This window comes from Notolabrus celidotus, chromosome 3 (genome assembly GCF_009762535.1).
Source record: "Notolabrus celidotus isolate fNotCel1 chromosome 3, fNotCel1.pri, whole genome shotgun sequence".
In the NCBI taxonomy this organism is placed as follows: Eukaryota; Metazoa; Chordata; class Actinopteri; order Labriformes; family Labridae; genus Notolabrus; species Notolabrus celidotus.
Genome location: NC_048274.1, coordinates 18,113,771 through 18,137,839, shown reverse-complemented (window position 1 = coordinate 18,137,839; position 24,069 = coordinate 18,113,771). Strand labels below are relative to the sequence as shown.

The window sequence follows — 24,069 nt, the reverse complement described above, 5'->3', positions numbered from 1 at the left end:
AGATGGCTATATGACTGAAAGTAGTTTAAATATGTCATGCATTTAGTTAAAAGAGTATGTGTTAAAATTTTCTAAGAAAGTTGGTCATCATCATTTGTGCGTACGCATGGTCTGAGGAAGTTCTACTTTTGTTTGTGTAACGGTGTGATGATTCCACTTGCCATCTCTTATCCTCTTTTATCAATGTGGCCTCTCTACTGAGACAGATGTAATCTAAGTAACTTGAGCGCCCTCTGCTGGGGCCCCTGCAGACTTCATTGGTAACACCTGTTCATCAGAGTCAGTCTGCGGGGTATCCTGTCCTCGTGTTCTGTGAGAGACCTGATTAGCTCCTGTTGCTAACAGAAATAAACGGCGTGTTGATGCCAAAGGTTAATGTTTCGCCTGGTCCATTATGCATAGTGCAAGAGAGAGTACACACCCGCTACATTTGCAGTGGAAGAACAAAATTCAAGTAAGAATATATTGATGAATCCCAGATTTGTGCTTCAAACGTTCGTACGCACAGTTTAAGCACGTATTCGTGCGTACGCACAGTTAGTGAATGAGGCCCAATGTGAGTAGATATCCAATGATATTCACTAACAGTCAGTAATCATGATATGGCTGATCGGTGTACTTCTTAAGCATTGCCAAGAGGAAATACGTTCAGGCCTCAGTCCTTCAAATAAGACTTCCATCAACAAGCTTACTGTATATTAAAAAGAATAAAATGAATCCCAGGTCATTCTGTCCACATGCCTTGGGCAAGAAACATATAATAATGTGACATATAATGTAAAAGTGCTCTAAGTCATCAGAAAACAAGAGTACTATATAAACCGTCCAGTTATCATTTATCATCTAAAGATCTCAGAGAGCAGGTAAAGGAAACATTTAGAGAGATTTTTATTCAAACTCCTAGAGCTAAACAACAATCTACAATGTTACTTTCACTATCAATGATGGTGTTTTCTTGAGTGTAAATCAGAAAATAAATCAACAGGATCTTTACAATGTTTTATTTTTAAAATACTTCTATATTTAATTAACCCAAGCATGCACAATAACGGCCTGTGTCAAAAGAGAAGTTAAAATGTAGGTCTTTTTTTTCAAGTTACAATATTACTACATATTGTTCAGCTCAACCTCTTTCATGTTATGTTGCACACACCTCTAGATGTTATATGTTTTATTTGTTTTTTGTTACTTATTCTTTGCTCTCTACTAATAATTTTGAACAAACAGGAAGTCAACAAACACAAACTCAATCTTTTGTCTTCAGAGTAGTGCCATATAAATTATAAACCAAATGGCTTTCAAAGAGCCAATACAAAGATCAAATTAAAAGCCCTAAAACTTGAGATTCACTGATCTCAACAAGGGGCAGCTTTTATCAAAAAACTTCTCGAAAATACAGATTTCTCTCAAAATTAGTTGGTGTTTTCTTTTTTATGAAATCAATCAGTATGACAGAGAATCAGTGTATTTAACAAATGGTTGTTGAAATAATTTACTCTAGTTTAGTTGCTGTAATTGCTGATTTGTGTTGCTGTTGTGTCTCAGACCCTTCAGTGGTTCAGGTGTTCACAGTGTTAGCAGCATTCAGGAGTGAGGAGAAAAGAGAGTCAGGTCTTTGCTTCAGCACATCAGGATGATCTAACTCTGCCACCTGTAAGACACAAAGCTCACTGTTAGTCAAGGTTCAAGATCATCTAAGTTTCTTCTTCACGTGTTTGTGCTCCTTTTTCTTACCTCTCCATTGTCCATGACCAGGATAAGATCTGCGTCTATCACAGTGTTGATACGATGAGCAATAGTGAGCATGGTGCAGTCCTGGAAGGCTTCTTTGATGGTTTTCTGTATCAAAGCGTCTGTCTCTGCATCAATGGATGCTGTGGCTTCATCAAGGAGAATGATCTGTTATACAACAGGAGTGACAGTAACATAAGTTGAAGGGGCTGGCTGGGTTGCAGGAAAGTTAGGATGGCACTGGGTGGAGAGGTTGGGAAATCAGTTTACACTGCAGGAGATGATTAGGATATGCCTTCTTTCACTCACTACAAATAAGAACAAAACAGTGAGTGTAAAAATATAAATAAATCAAAAAGGGTTACTGCACAAACGAACCTTGGAGTTGCGGAGAAGTGCTCTTGCCATGCATAAAAGTTGTCTTTCTCCAACAGAAAAGTTCTCACCCTTCTCTTGGACCTGTGCTTGTAGTTTCCCCTCCAGTCTGGAGATCTAGGATGACAAAACAAAACTCAAAGCACTAATTTCCTTATTTATCTTCGTAGCATGAACTGAACTTACAGTGATCAAACAGCCCATATAAGGGAAAGTTTCACACAGTGGAAAATATACTTATTTGGGTTAGATTATTGATGACTAAAAATTCTCTGTCGGTGTGAGCGTGTGCATGAATGGTTGCTTCTACATGTCATCCCTGTTATTGACTGGTGACCTGTCCAAGGTATACCCTGCCACTTGAAGTGGTTTAGACAATGGCTTGATAGATAAACGGTTACTCATTACTGTTGAAACTGAAACCTCACACAAAACATTTGATGAGCCTTTCGGGCAGTAAAATGCCTCTCACACATAAGGCTTAGCCAATAACAATCTCATGTCATTACCCAGTTTCTTTACTAGGCTCCAGTCTATGTTAAATGCTTGATTCTGGTGGAATTATGGAAACACTCTGAAGTTTTTACCCTTGACAAGTTTAACTTCAATTCTACCTGCAAGTAGGCTGATAAAAATACTGTTGTCATGGAAGTGCTACAACGCAGTGAGTTTGAAGTACTCTTTTTTAAGCTACATGATTAAATCATTTTTAAATTAATAAAATCTTGGGATCAACACTTTGCGTCAACTTGTTTGTGTCTTTAGTTGGTAGCTGGGTAACAAGGGTTGTCTCACCATGTCAGGATTCTATTTCACATATCAACCCGTTCAGTCCCTATATTACTGTGAAGAATCCCATGAGGGCCCTTTATTTTCTCTGCGCTTTGAATTGCTTTCAATTATTCTGCAGTTTAAGATCTTCAAAGTAGGACTTTCACTTTGAGCATTTTTACACTTTGCTTTCTACTTTTCAAATAAAGAATATCAAAACCTCCTTTAACTGTCCTGCTATTGAAGCTGCTGCTATCAGCAGCAATTCTTCAGCTTCCATTAAAGAGCTTCAGATTACATGACTATTAAAATGCATCACATTCATTTTTCATTGTGTCTCCAAAATGTAGTACAGTAAGAGCCTGACCTACTAAGACCCCAAATAATGAGCGATAATTTGCGTGTGCAAACTATGATATTGCAGGTGCTATAAGTGGGCATGTTGCGAGTGATCTACTATGACTGCGTGCGCAATTGATAACAAGTGTAAAAGTGGTGCGGGACCACCGTATGAGGATTTTGCATGTACTACCCGCTGTCACCATGGAGAGTTTGAGAGAGCAGAGTGGCAGTATACAAAAAATGAAGTTTGAAGCCATGGAGTTGGGGGCCTTGGTGGAGGAGGCAAATAAACACATCGGTGAACTCCAGCAGAGACATCTCAGCGCAGCCAGAAGAAACGCCATTTGGGAGGCCATCTGTGAAAACGTGAATGCTATGAGAAAAAACAGAAGATCTGCCGATAAAATAAAAAGATGGCAAGATATCCGCAGAAGAAAAAAGGAAAAACTTTCCCTTAATAAAATCTCAGTGCATTTCTAATATTAGACACATTTAACTAGTTCAAAATGAATTTGCTTCATGTGTCTTATTGAATATATAATGGAAAAAAATTGTGATTTCATTATTTGAAAAGTGTTTTAGTAAGTTGTCCGTCATGACCGTAAAAATAATGTTCATCTCTTTTTTCTTAAATGGAGAATCTTCATCAGATGTCTGACAATCCCTGCCGTACCCTTCAAATCAGCTCAGACCAGAAAAAACCTCAGCAGAGCCCTGCAGGCATCCAGATTGTTATGATGACATTGATCGGGAGTTGCTGCAGCTACAAAGAAATCAGGCGGATGGATTACAGGCCATTGCAAAGGAGGTGAGAGCTGTGTCCAATGTTGCACTGGGACACTCGGGCCATCGTTGTGCACACGAGGCAGCTGGTCAGCGCTGTGTCTGGGCTGACAATGGCCGTCAAAGCTCTGGCAACAGTCGGGAGGTCATTCAATGGCAGTCCTTCAACTGAGCCGCCGGCAAATGAAGAGGGAGGGGAGAACACAGGAGTTGAATGTTCATTACGCACAGGTGGACACTGGGAGATGCCGGCAGTAACTGCTGGAATGATCCAGATATAAGAAAATGCAGTGTTGCAAGGAGTTTATCCATTGGAGATACAGCATGGCTCCTTTTTGTGACTGGCTCCTAATCAGCCCTTAATTAGGTCATCCAGCAGATCAAAAATGGCATTGCTGGATAGATGATATGGCTCTACTATTTTATTTCTGATATGAAAGCAAAAACCCTGCCCGCTATCTGTTTCAGGTTTGATTAATCACATTGCGTTTGCTAAATGATTACATTTGCATCTTCTCCTCCCAGTATTTTGGGCGTTCTGATAATCTGCATGTATTCTGCATATTCATGAAGGCAAACACGCTAAATGGATTGCGAGTGCTATTTTGCCCATTTGACAGACACAATCCTCGGTGCAGCCAGTTAGTACATCAGCTTTGAGTGTGCTTTCAAGTTTGCACATGTTTTTAAACACGAAAACCTTTAGTAGATCAGGCCCAAAAAGTTTAAAGGCACACACACACACAAGTAAATAAAGCTGTTTATACACCGTGCTTCATTTTGCACTGCTGACATACTGAGTCCTTCATGTAGGTCTTCTCCAGCACTGCCCAGATCTCCTCGTCCATGTAGTCATTGAAAAGGTCCAGGTTGTACCTGCAGGTAAACAAACACATTATCTTTGTCTTTTATCAGGTGATTAACTCGTCATTGAAAACAGTGTACAAATAGAGAGCATGGAGGACACTGAGATAAGCTATGGTAACCTGATTGTCCCAATGAACAGCACAGGATCCTGAGGAATGATTGACAGTTTTCTGCGCAGATCCTGCAGACCAATGCTCATGATGTCCACTCCATCGATCAGGATAGTTCCTTCTGTTGGTTCCACCAGCCTGAACAGAGCCACACCCAAAGAGGACTTTCCTATAGACACAAAAAAAATCAAAATCCGAAGAGTGCTGAAACTTCACGTTTTCCGAATTGTTCTTAACTTCATTTGTGCACAAAGCAATGATAAACCAGATGTGAGTGAGTCAGGTCTTACCAGATCCTGTCCTTCCCACAATGCCTAGCTTCTCTCCAGCTCTGATGAGGAAATCAAGCCCGTTTAGGACGATGGGTGTATTCTCTCTGTACCTCATCTTATATCCCTGGAAGGTGATGGCTCCGCTTTTTGGCCAGTCCTTGGGGATCTGAGCCTCCTTTATGCATCTCGGGGCCTCAGAAGTACAATCCTATGAAGAATAACCCTTCTTATAGATGTATTGACACTACAAGGAAACCTGGGGGAAAAAAGTTATTTTTCTGAGGCGATAAAGTAGAAGAGTCTGACCGTGATGTACTCCTGCAGCCGTTCCACTGAATTGAACCTCGCCTTCACCTCCATCAACTGCCTCACCGCATACTGAAGCATTCCTGTCAACTGGAGAATGCAAACATTGTTTGTACAACACTTTGTAACAGTTGCTTTCAGCGTGTCAATGCGCTGTCCAAGTGTACCTGTATTGTGTACGTCAAAGCCAGGCCTTTTAAGGCAGGGCTGATGAGATCATCACCGCTGAGCACTACAAACAGAGCCACCATCAAAGTCATGGTGCAAGCCATGAAGTCCAGCCAGAAGGTTAGCCAGCGTGTCCCAGAGTTATACAGTGAAAAGTGGTTGCAGTAAATATCATTCAGTGACTTGAACCTACAAGACAAAGAATGGGCTGAGGTTTGTGAACACACCTTGTTAGCTCGAGGGTCAGAAGCACTGTGAAGAAAACATCACCATCTACTTTACATGAATGGAAAGCTGAGAAGTTAAAGGGACCATTCATTCTCCGGCAGCTTGATAAGTCAGCAAAATATTAAGCCTTTGATGTTAAAGAATAATGGTATCTCACATTTTTATGTGGCTGTCTCTTTTGTTGTAGGCATGGATTGTGCTGAGGCCCTGCAGAGTCGAGGTGGTGAGAGATATGCAGGGAGAGCGGCTGATGTTTTCCATCTTTTTCATCTGACAGATACTCCTCTGGAACACACTGAGGAGGAACATAGACTGATATTAAGATAGCATTAACAACTCTTTGTTGTTTTTGTTTTCTTAATGTAACTGTAGCTGCTTAGTGTAGCTCATGGATATGAAAACGTTGATGCCACTTTCAAGCTTGTCAGATGCGTTTACACCACCATCATCTTGGAGAGGGGTTGTCGGCCGTATGATCACATTAGAACATAATAAGTTGTTGTGTGTGTCAGTGAAATAAATGCTAAAACTAAGCATCCGTGAAAACAGGTTACCAAATTAGAAGATGCTTTATACAATATTTTAGTGTTGAGAATGCTTTAAGTGTAGTATATTACTCTAAATTACATACGCCTAAATGTAGTCTGTTCTTAGGCAAGCGTGTTGTCTGACCCATCACACTCTTCCCTTCAGGCAGACGATACAGAGTCCACCAGTGTAAACCTAACCACTTTAAAAACTCCTTTATACCCATCTTCATCAATATGTTAAATAATGTTTCGTGAGGCTGTGTGGCTCATGTAACAGCGTCATGATGTTCTTATCTTTTATCTGTCTCTTATTTTTAGTGTTTTCATGTGCGATTTGGGTAATGTGTCATATGTGCTGTTTGTGGTAATTTTTTGCCTGGTTTCTCTGGTTGCTTTGAGCTTATTGTTGGTTTTATTTTTGTTTAATTTAATGATATTATTTATTGGTACTATTGAGGAGGTAGTTGTGCATGTGCAGCACTTGAGTACGAGACAATGGGACAATAAAGTGTACGATATCGTATGGTATGGAATTGTTTGGTATGGTATCGCATCGTACTGTATTATGTACAATATTGTGTTACATGTTGCATTTTACATTTTATGTAAGGGATAATGTAAAACTGGAGAGATTGTATTTTGCCATGCCAAATACAAGCTGTTGCAATTCTCTTTTCACCACCCTCAATGATTCCTCTCTTGACCACCGATAAATGATCCAAAACCGCAAGACTGCTAACCAGGTCCAGTTGTCATGTCTCGTTGTTTATGTTAAGTTGCACCTTGTATTTTAGTCTTGTCTTGCATGTTTGTGATGTCCACTTTTATTTTGTAGTCATGTCTCTCCTCTTGTTTCAGGCAACTTCACTCCCTGCCCTGGTGTTTCCCCACTGTGGTGATTGTCGTCCCCACCCCTCATTGTTTCTACCTGTGTCCCATTACCTCATGTATATAAGTCTGCGTCTCCCTTTGTCTTGTGGGGTCTTGTGTCATGTCTTGTACGGTCGTAGTCCACGTTGTCAAGTCTTTCTGTCTAGGTCTGTGAAGTTTTGTCCTTAGAGGTTTTCCAGTGTTGCTGGGATTTTCCGTTTGTACTTTTGTTTTAATGACTCTAATAAAGAGCCTTTTTTTGTGACTGAGTCATGCATTTGGGTCTTTGTGCCGGTTCCTGTCACCAGTAAGAAAACCCACATCCCCCCCATTTTATTCTCCTTACATTGTCTGCTAATCAAATTCAGAGTACAGTTTAAGATCCTCGTATTAACATATGAAGCTATCCATGATCGAGCAACCTCATATATCTCTGACCTGCTCCATCATTACATTACTTCAGATCTTCTGATCGGGATCTGCTTGCTATGCCTCGTGTTAGACTAAAAACAAAAGGTGACCGTGCCATTAAGCTTGTGGCTCCAATTCTTTGGAACAATCTCCTGTCCCAAATACGCTGTGCTGTTTCCACTGAAGCTTTTAGAAAGCAGCTAAAGACTCATTTGTTTGTTATGGCTTTTGAACATCTGATGTAATCTTTTATAATGGTTGTTATTTTATCTGCTATCATTGTTATTTAATTTATTCCACATTTTATTGTCTTGTCCATATATTAATATTCTGTGAAGCACTTTGTGACTGCACTCTGTGAAAGGTGCTATACTAAATACCCTTAATTACTTACTTACTAATTAAAATCTCTTGGGCTTTTGCATGCTGTTTGCATGTCTTAGTTATCGTCTGTAGTCCATTGGCATAACTGCTTTAATGATGTTGCACCCTTCTACATAAAATCCTAAAACATTTAAATTAAATTAAATTTGGTAAATTTACTGAATTACTAATTAATGCCATCCAGAGAGAGCCCACCTTACTACAATCATGTTCCACCTTCTAATGTAGTTGATCATGTTTTAAACTTTCTGGTATTCACTCACTAGAGAATGATGGTGAACAAAGCCCCCATAATGACCACAGCTACCAGCATGGCCGGAAAGACCGCAGAGATGGTGATCATGATTAAAGTGACCATCACACAGAACTGTAAGAAAGGGTCAATATGGAAGGGAAGCACGATGTCCACTTCCTCTTGATCTCTGGAGAAACGGTTGAGAACGCGGCCGGTTGGTGTTACGTCGAAGAAGCTCATGGGACTGCTGATAACCTGAGAGAGAAAAAGTACAAAAAGAAACTTTGTCAGTGCCTATATGATGACCTGTGTCCGAAGAAATCATTCTTTTTAACAGAAAGATTGAATTTACTGTTAATGAATACACATAACTTCAGTAAATAGAATTATAGCCTTTTTTCTGCATGCAACAGAAAGTCTTTCATCAAAAGTAAACTCTACAGGCCATAAAATGAGGGTACATTTTGTTCTCTTTGTCATTTCTGTTTGAGAGAAAGTAAACAAGCTCAGCCCTGCTAATCCGCTGCTAAATTGTGGTTCTGAACTAACCACTGGCAGTTTTTTTTATCAGTCAGGAGCCAGTTCACCGGTGTGTGAGTAGTGTGCGCCTGTGTTTTGAGGTCCCTCTGACGGAAAAAACGTTTAAACTGCCCTCCTGCTTGATGATCCCCATTGCTGAGAAGAAGCTTTGTTATACATAATGATTTTCCTTTCACCTCTGTCATGACTTAACTTCCCAATATGATGAAAGTGTCCACTCTCCAAACAGCTCATCATCTGTACGCGAACAGATTCAAGCTCAGTCAGGATGAGAGCACAGTACAGGCGAGTACTTACAAGTACTCACAAGTACTCACAACTCATTATGACTCTTCAAGCGCATGTTTTAGATTGAATATCATTAGCCCAATATGTTTTGTGAATTGGACCTTGAGACAGAGCAGAAAGCAGGGTAAATGATTAGCAGCTTCAATCCTTTTGTTATGAATTTTCCCTGAGTTGTTCAAGGTAATTACTAATTAGAAGTATGAGTCCTCAGTATGACTGTTATTCAGTGAGTGCATTTCTATTATAACTGCAATAATGGGTCACCTTTGGTCTCTCTGATAAAATGTTTATTTCATAACCAAGTGTATACACAATTAAAAACGCTTATCCTTGAGCGTTTGATGTGGATTTCTGAGAGTCAGTTATTTCACAGTACCTTATCAAACATGCTGTTGTGGAGGCTGCAGCTGGCATTCAAGGTGATCCAGGTGTAAAAGAAGCATTTGAATATGGCAAGCACCACCATGACAATAGCCACAGCACCATAAATGATCTGGTAGAAGTGCATGTGTGAGTTTTGAGAGAGGTTGTCTTGACTTGATGTCTGATTGGGTGACTGGGATAAAAAGAAGAAAATCATACAGTATGTTAGTGGGTGCTGAGGCCAGCAATTAAACTCATCAAAGAAACATATTCCTTATGAAAACATTACTTTGTATTGTCAGTATTGTCCAGATATTTTGCAGATTTCCAGCCCATTACATTTAACAGACAGCAGTGCTGCATCAGAACAACACTGTTACCTCTAGTTACAATAAAAGCTTAAATCTGTGTGGTTAGCAAGCTCATTTAATTGTAAAGAAACCACAGTTGGCCTATCTTACAACCAAATATGAGTTGGTTGTTTATTGAGTTATTTTGATTAGTAAACTCATTACATTAAAATTCATTGGTTCATGACAAATTAATTCACTCAGATGGAGGTGAGGAAAGAGAAAATGACTCAACCCGCATAAAAATGGTCTAAATTTAAGTAGATTGGATTATTTTTTATTTAACTTTATATCAATTCATGAAGAAGCAGAGCGGACACTTTCTACTTTTTAAAAGAACATAAACACATTGCTAATAAACTGATATACCTTAATTAAAAATGTTTTGCTACTTTGACCTTGAATGTATGTTTGTGTTATTTTGTCTCTTTGTCAGTGACAGGGACTTAAAACTATAAAAAGAGTTCATTTGAGATGTCACCTCATCTTGATAAATCATCACCAGTGATGAGTCTACTCAGACTAACTTTACATTATTTTCTCACTGACAAAAACGGACCACACATTTATTTATTTTTTCTGTTCAGGTTGAAAGTTAAGATTTGTTACTGTTGGGTTTTGCTGCTTTCATAAACCAGGCTGTTTCTGTAAAACTCGAGTTTAAAAGTTAAAAGTTGTGAGCTTGGAATAAAACTGAGGTAGAGCTATACTGTATGTGTTGTGGCTGTCTCTGAATATCTCTAGATTGTCAGCAGTGAAAATGAACAGGGAGGTAAGGTAAGGGGGAATTTGCACAGCTGTTGGATTGAGTGTTTTCTGGTTATCAGAAAATGTGTAACGACTGTGTCCTAACAGCATACAACAACCTTTACTGTTCCCACTGGGAAGCAACACAGCTGCTAAAAATGAACGTCTCACCCTGTTACTGTTCCCCAGCCAGATGCTGAGCCACCAATTGCTGAAGGCTGTGGTTCCAATCATGAGGACTATGTTCAGGATGATTAGGGAGGTGATGATGTAACCTACAGCAACACAGACACGCTCACCATTATTATCCATGTTGTGCATGTGTAAACTGATTGCCAGAATAATGTGTGTGTGTGTGTGTGTGTGTGTGTGTGTGTGTGTGTGTGTGTGTGTGTGTGTGTGTGTGTGTGTGTGTGTGTGTGTGTGTGTGAGCGTGTGTGTGTGTGTGTGTGAGCGTGTGTGTGTGTGTGTGAGCGTGTGCGCGTGCTGTATCAGACCTCCTGCTGCCTTACAGTACAGCTGGTACACTCTCCAGGAGACAGCACCGTCAGTGGCAGACTCCTGACTGACCAGCTGACCTCCAGCTGCAGCTCAAAGAGAAAAAAAATGCTTTAATACATCTGTAGCATTACTTGAATGAAGTCCAGCTGCATCAGAATACGTCCTGACTGACTGTGTGACATAGCGCAAGAATGTCGATTAATGTCTGGAATTCACAGAGGAAAAGTTTAAACAATGTTAAAGTACTGCAGACATCAAAGTAAGTAAACAGGGTGTGTGAATGTGTGAATTCAATATGCTGCAGATTTCTAATCAAACTTTGGAAACCAATGTTTCTGCATTTGAAGCCGCTGGGAGGAGATTTTAATTGGTTATCAAACAGAAATAAGTTTATAGTGATATGTCTTTATCTAATGCAATTCCTCATAAAACACTTTTTAGGTTTAAACTAAAACTAAAACTAAACTAGCCTGACTAATACCATCGATGGGCTAATGCTGATTTGATTCAGAAACACCTGAAACAAAAGTTGCTTATCTCCAGTCTGTTTTCCACCAATCCTAAAGATTTGCACATTTTTTAAAAGAGAGCAGCTTGCTAAGATTAGCAGCCCCTCCTCCCTATTACGGCAGTACATACGGTACATTCTGTGAATCACATCAGCAGAGAGAGAAGAGCTGGGCACAGACTGTGTGATCTGTGATCACTTACATCTCAACTGTGTTCTTACAGTGGCCATTCATAACATTTTACCTCAATGTTTTTGAGCCTATCGATTCAGGGTGCTAACAGAAACTAATATTTTTTCCTCAGTGTCAATAAGCTGAGATGAAATGTGCAGGACTCCTTTCTGCAGATTGATTTTATACGGCGTGTGTTATTATGGAGGATTGACCAGAATCAGAAACAAGGATTTAATGCAGCCGGGTGATAATAAAAGTGAAATGTTTCTAAACTTACTTTGTTCGTCAGTTGTTCTTTCATCATCTTTTTCCTCTGACATGTCAAACCCTAAATGGAATGACACGACAACATGTTTTACATGACATTTTGAATGTATATGTATTTTCCTCTCTCTATCCTTAAACGCCAGGTTTGCCAAACCTATGTGTCCATTCATTGTATAGTTTTAATGAGGTATCTGGATACCACAAATAATCACATGCAATCTTGTTTGGAACATAATGCTAGAAAATATTACCAAGATTCACTATCCCACTGTCATTGCCATCCCTTATCTCAAGCTCCTCTTCCTGGACAGCATCTGGAGGTGAACTTTCACCTTCCTCTCTTTGAGTCTGTGAACGGCACAGACGTAAGGACAAATGGGATATAAATGGATTCCACCCTGAATGGACTTGTATCCTGAGAGAAAACGACGTCTCTGAATGTTTGAATGACTGCTTAAAGTATTGTTTTACGCTCAGCTGTTTGTTTTATTTATTGTTTAGCAGTTAAAATAATTCAGGGGTAGAAAAGTGTAATGTATGAAATCATTATGAAGACACAAACTTAGAGAAGTATCCCAACAGTAAATCTGAGTTTATGTGCTGTATAGGATGATTTTCTTTACTTTGGATTGTTCTAACTGATAGTTGCTGATGAGTTGAGCGTAGCGTCCGTTGATCTTGTTCATCAGAGTCTGGTGGTCTCCAGCCTCCAGCACCTCGCCATCCTCCAGAACCAGAATGTCATCACAAAATTCCAGATACTGAAAGAGGGAAAGTGAGAGCAATCATGTCAATGAAACCAGTTACAACCAGCACAGAACACACAACCAGGACTTTGCCTGGCCAATTAGTGTGCCAGGGCAGTGTGTGTGTGTACTGAACATCTTTCAGTGCTAAAGTTAATCAGGGATGGTGTAAATGGACCAGTATCATATTTGTTTTAACAGAATTTTAAAGTTCCGCCATCAAGTCCAAAAGTGAAAGCCAACAGTCAAAATCTGGCACAATTTACACGACTAAACATGGGATCACAGTCTTTAAACAATGTTGAATTGGTTTACAGAGTGTGGCTACCATTAGCAGAGATTATGCATGTGCTGGTAATACATTGCTCTGGTCTAGTAATTATATGCCAGTTTAACCAGATGCAGCCAACTTTATATCCATTTACTAGATCAAAATACTGACAAGCTACAAGATACCATCAGTCATGTGTGCTTGTTTCATCCTGGTAATAGAGCATTATAGCATTATAGCATAAGCCATTAACCAGAGCCACAGCCCAGGCAAAGGCAGGTGGCTGTGCTACAGCTTAGACAGAACACTGACCATCATTTCAGGCCAACAATAATAAATCAATTAATTAATGAATGTAACCATATTGTAATACAGATGCCGACTAACAAGGGTGATGACATTGAATTGTGTAGCTGTTTAAATGTGCGCACAATGTTAGCTGGTTAGAGCAGACACACAGGCTGCATGAGCTGCAAGCAGGCATCACACACTGCTTCAGTGCTGAAAAAATCAACTGCAAGTCATGTCTCATTTTGCTGTTCCACTTTTTTTTCGCTGAAAAAATCTAAATGTAGACAGTTATGCTGAAGTAATACCAACAGTATTATACTTATCAACACGGCTTCGATGTTACAGTGTTGTTCTGGTGCTGCAATATGATAAGTCTTTCTCTGTTCATGTCACATTCATGAAAAAAGATTTAAAATGTCCTTTATATGTTTGAGAACTCCTTTTAAATTAAATTGAAACAAAATGAAAACTTAAATTTTTGATTGCTATTATCAAATGCAACCTAAATGTAAAGTTATCAAGCTAACAGGCTTTCAGTGTCGACTGCAGCAGCAGACAGCAGCTCAGCTGGCTGTATAGACCAGACATTATCAGCAGTCCAATGCTCACATACATTTCAGGACCAACAGAGACAGACAGAACCACTGACACTCAACGATCATGATAGTGCAGAGGCAGTTTACAACCAGACCCACTGGGATGTGATTTATCTACCAAAACACGATGGATTAGATCATTTATTCTTGTATTGTCCCTCCTTATGTTACGTTGATGGCTAAAGCAATAACAAGCTATTGCTTCCCACCTGAAGCTGGTGTGTAGCCAGTATGATGGATTTTCCTTTGAGCTCCTTCTTTATGCATTCTTCAAAAATGTGCTTCCCCACATGTGCGTCCACAGCAGATAGTGGGTCATCCAGGAGGAAGATGTCTTTATTGGAGTAGACAGCTCTGGCTAGACTGATCCTCTGCTTCTGCCCCCCTGACAGGTTCAACCCTCGCTCACCAATCTGCAGAAAAAGAAAGTGCAATGCTACTTAAAACACTGGTAAGGAAAGACGAGTTGCTTTAGAAGCTTCAGATTTGGTGGACATCACAAACATCATAGTCTTTGGTTTAGATTGTATTCAGAATTAAAGGTTACAATTTGATGTGTGTCTTTTTTGTCCAAACTATGGATTTCCCAGCATCTACCTCAGTTTGATCACCATACGGGAGGATATTCAGGTCAGCTCTGAGGCAGCAGACTTCCAGAGTCCTGTAATACCTGTGAAAAAAAGAGACAGTATGGTCTGAACGTCTGACAGCCAAAACCATCACATTATATTTAAGTTTATTTTATGATAAAGAAAGAATGAAATATACCATGACCCTGAAGGGCTAAATATGGGAAAACACAACAAGAAATAACGATTGTGATTTGTGAGTGGTGAATTACTTGGCCTTGTTGAAAGGTTCCCCCATCAGGATGTTTTCTCGAACAGTACCATGAAATATCCAGGCCTGCTGGGAAACGTAGGCGAACGTCCCATCAGCTGAGAGGGAGCCTTGAAGGAGGTGCATCTGTGATATGATAAAAAGAGGACAAGCATGAGTAAAGCTGTATGTGACAGAGCATCTGTTTCATCTGGTTTAGAGATAGTGATAAAGAGAAATCAGGAGCATCATTCTGTGCAACACTACTATTTCACTATATTATATGTGAGAACTAACAGCTAATAATAACACCAAGTCTGAGTCAGAGACTTGAAGGATAAAGAAGGAGAGGCTCACCTGCTCCAAAATGCTTGAAATCAATGATGTCTTCCCACTCCCCACATTCCCACAGACTCCGAGCAGGTTACCCTTCCAGAAAAAAACAAAGTGGGTATAAGTCCCCTTACCTGCAGTTTAGTTAACCTGGTCAAACAATAACAGTGGTGAAGCTCACTTTGGGCAGTGTGAAGGAGATGTTTCTCAAGGTTGGCTGGTTGGATTCCTCTTTGTGTCCATTCACCCCGTTAGCTGAGCTGGGTGACGAGTCTGTCTGGCTGTCCAGTTTAGTCCAGGATAGAGTCGCATTTTTCACCATTATGGCCGAGTCACTGTCTTTCATCTTTATCATGTAGGGGTCTGGATTCTGGATCAGCAGTATTTTCTGAAACAGGACGAGAAAATAGGATGCATATAGTCAAATTACATTCGACTTTTTCGGAAAGAGCTGTGCAAATATGCAAATCAAGATTTAAAGGACTGTATCAGAAATGCAAAACTAGTTAAAGGCTAAAGTGAAGAGATCATTTTATGACTGTATCTCTGCAGTGAAGCACGGGTCATATACATCATCTGCTTACCATCCACCCTGATCCCAAACATGACACAAAAAGAAGAGCTCACCTTCAGTCGTGTTAGTGACACTGCAGCTTCAGCCATGGCCCTCACAGACAAGGGCATCAGAGCCAAGCAGTACCTCATGGAGTTGAAGATGGCGATGGTGGTAAAGGCCTGAAAATATCAAAGAATGGTGGTTAAACACTATGTTCAATTGTAATGAAAACCACAACAAGAGAAAAGGCACTTCCTCAACCAACATAAACAACTAACTGATGTCAATGAATCAAGCCCTCTAACAATCTACAGGCTCTTCTCTGTGTCCTATATCACATCTATTAACCACTTTAATCACATGAAGGCCTCATTATACTACATGTGTTGCACTGCTGTGACACTCACATCAGATGTGTTGAGACTTGAGTCCACCAAAGTGTGCACAATGAAGGTGACAACAGCAGCAATGGTTGGAAGGATGCTGGACATGCTGGTGTTCATATTCTGGACAAAACTGGCCCTCTGTAGCTGTTTCCTCTCTTTTATCCTCAACCCTGTAAAAAGGATCAGGATCACATGTTTGGAGGGAAGTTGTCTTATTTTTTAACCTAGTTGACCCCTGAGCACCTCACTGCATCCGCCACAGATATAGTAGGCTGTTGGCTCAAAACAACCAAGAAAATCTTATTCAAACTTTGCCGATTAATAATACAATAATGTATCTATAGTCTTCAAAGCATTTAAGTTTGTAGAGGAGTTCAGAATGCTGAAAAAAGTTTGAGGGAAAGCTTAAAAAAAATGTGCAAGAGCAAAATAAAAATGCAAATGATACAAGTCAGATATCCGATTAGAACAACAACTGTTTTCCTTTTTAATCTTACTGACAGTGTATACAAATAAACACACTTCCCTGCAAGCCACAGTCTCATACACGACCATAGATAAATTCATTTCAGACATGGAAGGCTGCTTGTGAGCAAGGTAAAGAAAATGTTGCCATTTGGTAGCGTTCTCAATAAGAAGAAAATCTGAGGCAAAGAGCTCAGAAATTCTAGTTACAGACTTCAACAAAAGGGACACAGTCATAATCTATATGTAACAAGTTACATAACTTCATGTTGATTTGATCTCAGAATACCTGTGATCCTCTTCTCAAAGGAATCCTCCCAGGCATACATCTTGATAAGTTTGATGTTGCTGAGAATCTCATTCATAGTGTGAACACGGCTGTCTGTTATCAGTACGGCTTTCCATCTGAACATGTTGATAAGCTTTGCTAAGAAAAACTGGAGGCAGAGAAAGAAACATTTTTACAACTGACATTTTAAAATATCCATATATAAAGTTGTGCTCATAAGTTTACATACCCTGGCAGAATTTGTGATTTTTTGGACATTTTTCAGAGGATATGAATGATAAGAGAAAAACTTTTTTTTCACTCATGGTTAGTGGTTGGGTGAGGCAAATTTTTTATCAAACAACTGTGTTTACTTTTTTTATATCATAAAACCAACAGAAACTACCCAAGAAACCATACATTCTGGCAGGGTATGTAAACTTATGAGCACAAATATCATCAAATCCATTAGTGTAACATAATAATTCTACATCTCATGAAAAAGCATTCCTCAAAATTAAGTAAGAAGTGCCTCACGTTCATAGAAGATAAAAAGCAAGGAAAAAACACTGTTCAAAAAGAGAATAAGAACCAAAATGTGCAAAAAATAACTAATTAGAGGTGCAACAAAAATCTAGCAGAGGAAACATCAGTTAGAGAAGAAGAAGCATCTGTTCTAAACCACATTAATTTATTTTTTATTTTTTATTCTTCCTCCTAAAATATTTGAATTTTTTTTCAATTGAATAATTAACATTATATTTCATATTAAAGGTTGAAAAAGTTCTGACATGATTTATCTTGGTCTCTTGGGTATGTAGGCTATTGTTATCCACTGTACATCAGAAGAACAGGATTTGAGAGCCGCTGGAAATCAGTGAAAAAATATTTGCATTAGCATCTTTACCTGCTGCATTATAATCCCCCATAGTGCCTGTAGGAATTTGGATCTGCATTCAAACCCTTCCCTCTAAACTAATGTTTATTAAGTTAGGGTGTGCTTTTTTAGATGGTTGGATGAGTCTAGAGACGCCATACTGATACTTTAAGAAATGATTCAGAAGATCAACAGGAGGAAAGATGATTAGCTTAAGGGGTAGCAGAAGAGAGAAAAGCCAAAAAGAGCTCTCTGGAAGGAAGAGAGGAAGAGGAAAATTTAAAATAAGGTGACATGCTCAGACAAACAAACAGTTCAACTTTGTTCACACTCTCATAAGAAACTAATTAATCCACTTTGTAATGATCTGTAAAACTACACATACCAACCAAGCAACACATCACTGTGAGGAGGAGCAGTTACAGACCTGTAGGGGGACGAAGATGATGTAGACGCAGGCTCCGGTCAGTGCAGTGTAGCCCAAAACGAAGCAGGAATAGATGATACACACAAAGAAGAGAATTGGGTAAGAGAGCACAAAGCTCCCAAACAGCACTGCTGTGAACATCTTGTCAGCATCGCTGGTCAAAACATTAATCATCTGGACAGGAGACAACGAGAGACACATTTGTCAAGATGGTATTTCTTGTGAAGGTTGCTTCAAGTAAAGGTCAGAGTCTAAAGACACTTGGCAGGTTCAGACTAATAATAGGAAGAAAACAAAGAATGCTTATTTAAAAATAATCAGATGTTGAACAACATAATGAGTTTAATAGGCACATTGTGGAAAACTAGTCACCTTTAACACCAATCATGCTTTGGCAATTTTACCACATAGCCTATGTAGCTAACTACCAAGCACTCTTCCCAGCATAAGATAATAGAAATTTTCACTGCAGCACTTTGCCATATTTCAGCACTATTATCAGACACATTCTACACATGGTCCTCTGCCTGCAGTTCAATGATCAGCTGTTCGGATCTGCAGGATTGGAAAGAAATATAAGCTGTGGACACAATAAGATGCCTTTATGAACCAGAGTTAACAGAGAAAGAAAGAGACTCAACAGATGGAAGAGAGAGGGTAGAAACTTCTGTGCTAACTGGAGAACAGGTGAGATCCCTAAGTTTTGGTGGTACAAACTGTGAGCCCAAAAACATGAGACCAGAGAGCTCCTGTTGTCCCAAGTGGAACTTAGTAACAGCAGAAAGCAGCAGTCTGCATCACTCACCATCCACAGTTTCCTGCCTCACTGAACACAGCTGTTTTACCCACTTTCTTCCATTTTCAGAAGTTAAATCAGAAAACCAGAAAAGCTGCATGGAAGTGCCTCTTCAGGGTACGTTTTTGGCTTTTGCTTTTTTTTTAAATTCCACAACCCACATAATATGTTTCCCTTATCAAAATACACTGTGTTAGCTGCTGAAAGAAGATGAGCTGAAATAACAAACTCTACAGCCATTACTGTGTCTGTCCGATAATGTTCAGCATTTGTTGCTTAGAATCATCTTACACTTATAATGAAAATTCAAAATACATCAGTGTCTAAGGCAAAGTTAAGTTAACTCTTATAGACCCCACTGGCTGATCAGTGCACTGAAGGCGGAAGAACACATATGTGTGGTGTCCAGCCAACTGTATATGTATGGTGCTTAAACAAAGCATTGTACTTCAAACAATACAAATATAGCAGTTTAAAATGCTATATACTTCCTCAAAGAGCAAAGGGTGGTCAAAGAAAAGCTGTGTGGTTCTTGGCTGACAGAGGAGAAGATGAATATGGTAAACTTTGGTACCCCTGTTGTGTCACTATAGGCTGCTGCTCACCGTGCTGTTTCACAGCAGGAGCTGCTGACTACATCTGTGCCTGTGACAGAAAGTCACAGTCGCAGGCTATTCATGGCAAGACATGTCTTATTCATATTTCTTATTTATATGGACATAATTGAGCACTACAGTAGACTAAGAAATACATAATGTTTACAAACTCCAAATCAGAAAATATAAATACAATTAAAAAGTGACGACCTAACTCAGGTAACACAGTTTTATGACACGTCCGGACAAAAGGTGGGGTTGTTTGACAAGTTTGATGGAGGCAGACAGAGAGAACACTCATGGAAACCCTTTAAACTTTTTTTTTTTAATGTCGCATTGATGATCGCTGATCAGAAAATACATTATTCATATGTTTTCTCAACTGACCATTATATCTAGGCTCTTAGTCGCCACTGAAGTGTATGGTTTTCTTATTCTGAGCCACAAGTCAAAGGCAAAGGTAGATTGTGGTCACCAATTTTTCAAAATAACAGCTGTTCAAATAAATAATGTGTAAATGGTCTGGTGGGACTTACAGTAGCTAAATAAATGAAACAGATGATAACTGTTCATTGGTGGATTTGGTTTGTCCAAATAATTATGTCTTCACTCCATTTTCCCCCACTCACAAAGAGTAATAAGATATTAGAAGTGCTGGGCAAAGTTATCCTGTGATATAGAACCTAATAAATTAGAGAGTGTTTATTAAAGAAATCCTGAGTAATGTAAATACCCCACATTAAATTAGAATTAACCCTTTACCTCTCCCATTGAGATGCCACTGTGCACCCTCAGAGAGATGACTTTCTGGTAGGCCATTGAAGAGAAGGCCCCCTTCAATCTGACAGCGGTACGCAGGTTGATCGCCCACTGCAAAGACGTCAAGAAAGCTTTGGAGAACTCGGAGATGAACAGACCAAAGGCCAAACCAACACTGTGGTACACTGTGGACTTCTCTGGGGCATCAACATATTTCAGGATCTCATGGACCAGAACAGCCTGAGAGGACAGAGAGTATTGCAACACTTGGAATAAACGTGTGTTCATATTCGGTTATTTTTGTTGAACCATTGTTGTTGGATTCACAGAAAATAAACAAAAAATACCAAAGTAGCTTTTTACAGCTTACCTGTGTGTACAAATGAGTAAACAGATTTGTTTGTATATGTTCTGAGACACCCTGGAATGACTAAACTTACACTGAATAAGTAGCTGCTGGCATGCCACATCATGCAGCGGAACATCCCAGCTCCCTCTGTGGCATGACACTTAACATTTTTGTCTTTATAGACAACTTAGAACAGTAATGTCACGTTTATAAAGACATATGTATGTTTCTGTCATCTGTCTTTAATGTATATAGAAAGTCTGGTTGTACCTCTGTGATGACATTAAAATATTCAAACCCTGACAGTCGCTAGCCTGTTAGTCTAGACAGAATGATGGTAAGCAGATACAATGTGATCCTAGTGCGGTGTGAGGCCCTGCACCAGCATACTATGTTAACCTGAATATAAGACAGGGTTTTTTTTAATCTAAATTTTTCTGAAAGGTGGGACCTTCTTTTGGGGCTCAGCAACTAATTGTCAGTATTTGATAAAACTAGCAGCGGCACTTATCTGTAAAGCAAGTGTACCCCGCATGACAAAGGCCAGCTGTGATTCACAGCTACGGTGCCATGGGGATGAAAGATGGACAGACATGGTGAACAAAGTTACTCAAACGTAAGAAAATTTGAAGCAGTTATGAGGCTTTTTTTTTTAAAGAGAACCGTCATCAGTGCAGCACAGACATTAAGCAACACCTAAACAACAGGGGTTCATCTTATAATCAGGGGCCATCCTATATTTGGGGCTATACAGTATTTATGATTGGCACAGATGTTGGTCTGGGTGTAGGGATGCAATGTGCTGAGTGCTTTTCTTTTACATTTTTAAATAAGGTGATATAAGAACAACTTTTAAAGATGGAAACTAGATCCAGAGACAGTGGTTCTGTTAATTTAAAATGCAGATTGAATTACCGGGCCAAGAAATGCAGCCACAAGGGAAAGGAAACCAATAAAGACAGAAATGATCAGCCTGGTTCTCTGAAAATGAAGAATCACTCGAACCAAAGAGGCTTTCTCCAGGCCCACCTTCGCCACTTCTTCCTCCCAGAGTCTCTGCAGCCTGAGCAACAAACAGAACGAGAGTCACCACTGTTTACCTTTTCAACTTATTACCAAAGTTAAACAGCTAAAGCACTGAACAAATACAAAGGTTTAGTTCCCCACACTGACTGTGAAGACAAATGGAAGCCCCATGGATCAGGAGAATATCATCAGACCTTTCTCCGCTGGTATCCGTTGAATCCAAAGGAGACAGGTTGAGCGAGCTCATGTCTAGCTTGTTCCTGAATATCGCCCACATCATGGGGGTCATCCAGGCAAAGGAAGCAAAGGACAGAAAGCCTGCATTGTCCAGAGGGTGGGGACTATGAATAAAATCATAAAACAATAACAGCTCCTCAACTGGTATGATCATTTGCAGCACCACTGACCTCAAACTGTATTAATGTGTAAACATGTGACCATAGATTACACTAAGAGGATGGTGGATTATTTGTTTAGGAGACATTTGAAATGTTTGTTTTATTTCTGAAATTCTCTGACAGAAAATAAACATCCAATCATTTCATCTGGACAAAAAGGGCAATTATAAACTTTCTTTAGAAAGGTGTGACAGCAACACAGAGTAAATAAGACATCAGTAACACTGACCATGGTGAGGAGCAGCGGAAAGGTTTGAGCGTCTGGATGCTCTGGTGGTATTTTCTGAACAGGGATGGGTGAGCTGTTCTGGCATTGTCCAAGTCCAAATGCTCAGCACTGGAGAAAGATCCACTTCTTTGATGGAATTGATCCTCTATCTAAAACAATTATAAATAGCCACAGAGTTTAAAAAGTGAAACACAGGATAGGAACAAAGAGAGGAATATAACTATGGCAAAATGTGAAAAGGTTGTGCTGTTTGTTCCGTACTCACAGTGGAGCAACCCATCAAAAGTTTTAAGACCTAACTTAACTACAACCTAAGTTACTAAAAGCTGGTACGCTTCCTCAAGAGTTAATAAAAACAGATTTTGAAGGTGTTCAAATCATTCAAACCCGGTGTTTAATTGAGAATAGTGCAAAGACAAAATATCAAATGTTGACACTGAAAAAATGTAATGTTTTATTTAGATATATATTCTCATTTTAAATTGGAAGGAGACTAGTTTTGGGAGTTTTGAAAGTGAAATGTTATCACATTCTTGACTGACTCAGGATTTCAGCTGCTCAACAGTTAAGTGTCTCCTTTTTCCTCTTTTACATTTCATGACGCACCAAATATTGATGCACTAAGTATTATTGATGCAATAAACGTTAATCAAATCAATATCTAGAATATAAGATTTACATGTTCACAAAATAGCTTCTGAAAAAAAATCTGGTTGGGCATATGCCACTGTCATTATTTTTAAGGTGCTGGGATGAAAGTTAAGGGTGCTTTAACACTATTATCCTGGATCTCCTCCTGCCCAAACTCACCCAGCTGTCTATCCCACCCCCCTCCTGTCAATGGATCTACAGCTTTCTGACAGCCCACCGCTCTTCTCCCTGTACACCAATGACTGCACCTCCTCACACCCCTAAGTGGTGCACCTGAAGTTCACAGACGACATCACTGTTATCAGACTCATCCAAGACGGTGATGAGTGCTTACAGACAGGAGGTGAAGCAACTGGAAGGGGAATCACTTCTATTCTTCTATGAGTAGACTCAATTAATTCAACATTACCCACATAATAACAAAACTGAGCTTTAAATCATTTTTTTCTCTTGATTCAAACTAATTTTGACAATGATGTTAAAACAAATACAACAAATTCAATAAAAATATATGCATGAAACCCTGGTGTTAAAGCACAATGGTTCAGCTCTTCAGCAACCACAGGGTGTACGTACACCTGTTGTGCTAGATTGAAAACATAATAGCCTCAACACCTGTGGTATCTTCAGCAGGTATGACACTTTAAGTATTATAAAAACTAGCTCAAGAAGTGTCTTACCTGGTCCATGGTGTCCTTATTTAATGTCTTTCAGTATGCAGTATCCTCCAAATGCAAAAGACGCCTCATCCAGGTCTGAGACAAACTGTTCTGAGGGACTGGTGACACTGCCTCTGCCAACTTTATCAAATGTTAGAAAATGTTAACGATAAACAGGCTAACTAGAATCAAGCTTTAGCTAACGTACCATGAACTATGAAATAGTCAGTGTTGTTTTATTTTTGAACACGTTATTCTTTTCCTGGCATAGTTAAACTTTTACAAGAGCCAGCTTTGAAAAACTCAAAGGCTCTGTGAGGCTCTGAGTGTGGTCTTATCTAAGGAAAGCACCAAAGGAGGAAACTGTTGTTTGATAAAACCTGAGGTGTTGTGTGAAGCTCAAAGTAATTGGCAAAGAAGAGAATCACACATAAAGTATTGCTTAAAGG

General features: G+C 39.4%; 3 protein-coding genes across 3 annotated transcripts in view; all 3 read right to left on the bottom strand.

Annotated features, from left to right (window-relative positions):
- LOC117810127 (multidrug resistance-associated protein 9-like) overlaps nucleotides 1–1,607 on the bottom strand; it is a 31,886-nt gene extending 30,279 nt beyond the window's left edge. Inside the window, 1 exon segment of the mRNA XM_034679747.1 lies at nucleotides 1,497–1,607. The gene's annotated coding sequence lies outside the window, so the exon portion shown is untranslated.
- LOC117810123 (multidrug resistance-associated protein 9-like) lies at nucleotides 931–23,755 on the bottom strand. Its single transcript, XM_034679739.1, has 30 exons — nucleotides 23,642–23,755; nucleotides 22,311–22,459; nucleotides 21,878–22,024; nucleotides 21,573–21,720; nucleotides 20,312–20,548; nucleotides 18,158–18,331; nucleotides 16,875–17,022; nucleotides 16,142–16,290; nucleotides 15,806–15,913; nucleotides 15,360–15,566; nucleotides 15,203–15,274; nucleotides 14,868–14,992; nucleotides 14,624–14,696; nucleotides 14,236–14,439; nucleotides 12,746–12,883; nucleotides 12,374–12,470; nucleotides 12,133–12,183; nucleotides 11,169–11,255; nucleotides 10,843–10,946; nucleotides 9,588–9,767; nucleotides 8,412–8,638; nucleotides 6,111–6,248; nucleotides 5,725–5,914; nucleotides 5,558–5,647; nucleotides 5,270–5,459; nucleotides 4,989–5,148; nucleotides 4,800–4,878; nucleotides 2,110–2,223; nucleotides 1,735–1,899; nucleotides 931–1,651 (listed from the first exon to the last, which is right to left on the bottom strand). Exons 1-30 carry the CDS (start codon nucleotides 23,648–23,650, stop codon nucleotides 1,559–1,561), a joined length of 4,053 nt encoding a protein of 1,350 aa, XP_034535630.1. The 5' UTR covers nucleotides 23,651–23,755; the 3' UTR covers nucleotides 931–1,558.
- The window catches only part of cep89 (centrosomal protein 89), a 77,543-nt gene continuing 77,218 nt past the window's right edge, over nucleotides 23,745–24,069 (bottom strand). Inside the window, exon 19 of the mRNA XM_034679742.1 lies at nucleotides 23,745–23,761. The gene's annotated coding sequence lies outside the window, so the exon portion shown is untranslated. The remainder of the gene's footprint in view (nucleotides 23,762–24,069) is intronic.

Coding starts and splice junctions, on each gene's coding strand:
- LOC117810123 (XM_034679739.1), bottom strand. Junction 16,291..16,874: donor CTTTGAGAAGAGGATCACAG/GTATTCTGAGAT, acceptor TCCTTTTTACAG/GGTTGAGGATAAAAGAGAGG. Junction 12,884..14,235: donor TGGCTACACACCAGCTTCAG/GTGGGAAGCAAT, acceptor TCCCTCTTTCAG/TATCTGGAATTTTGTGATGA.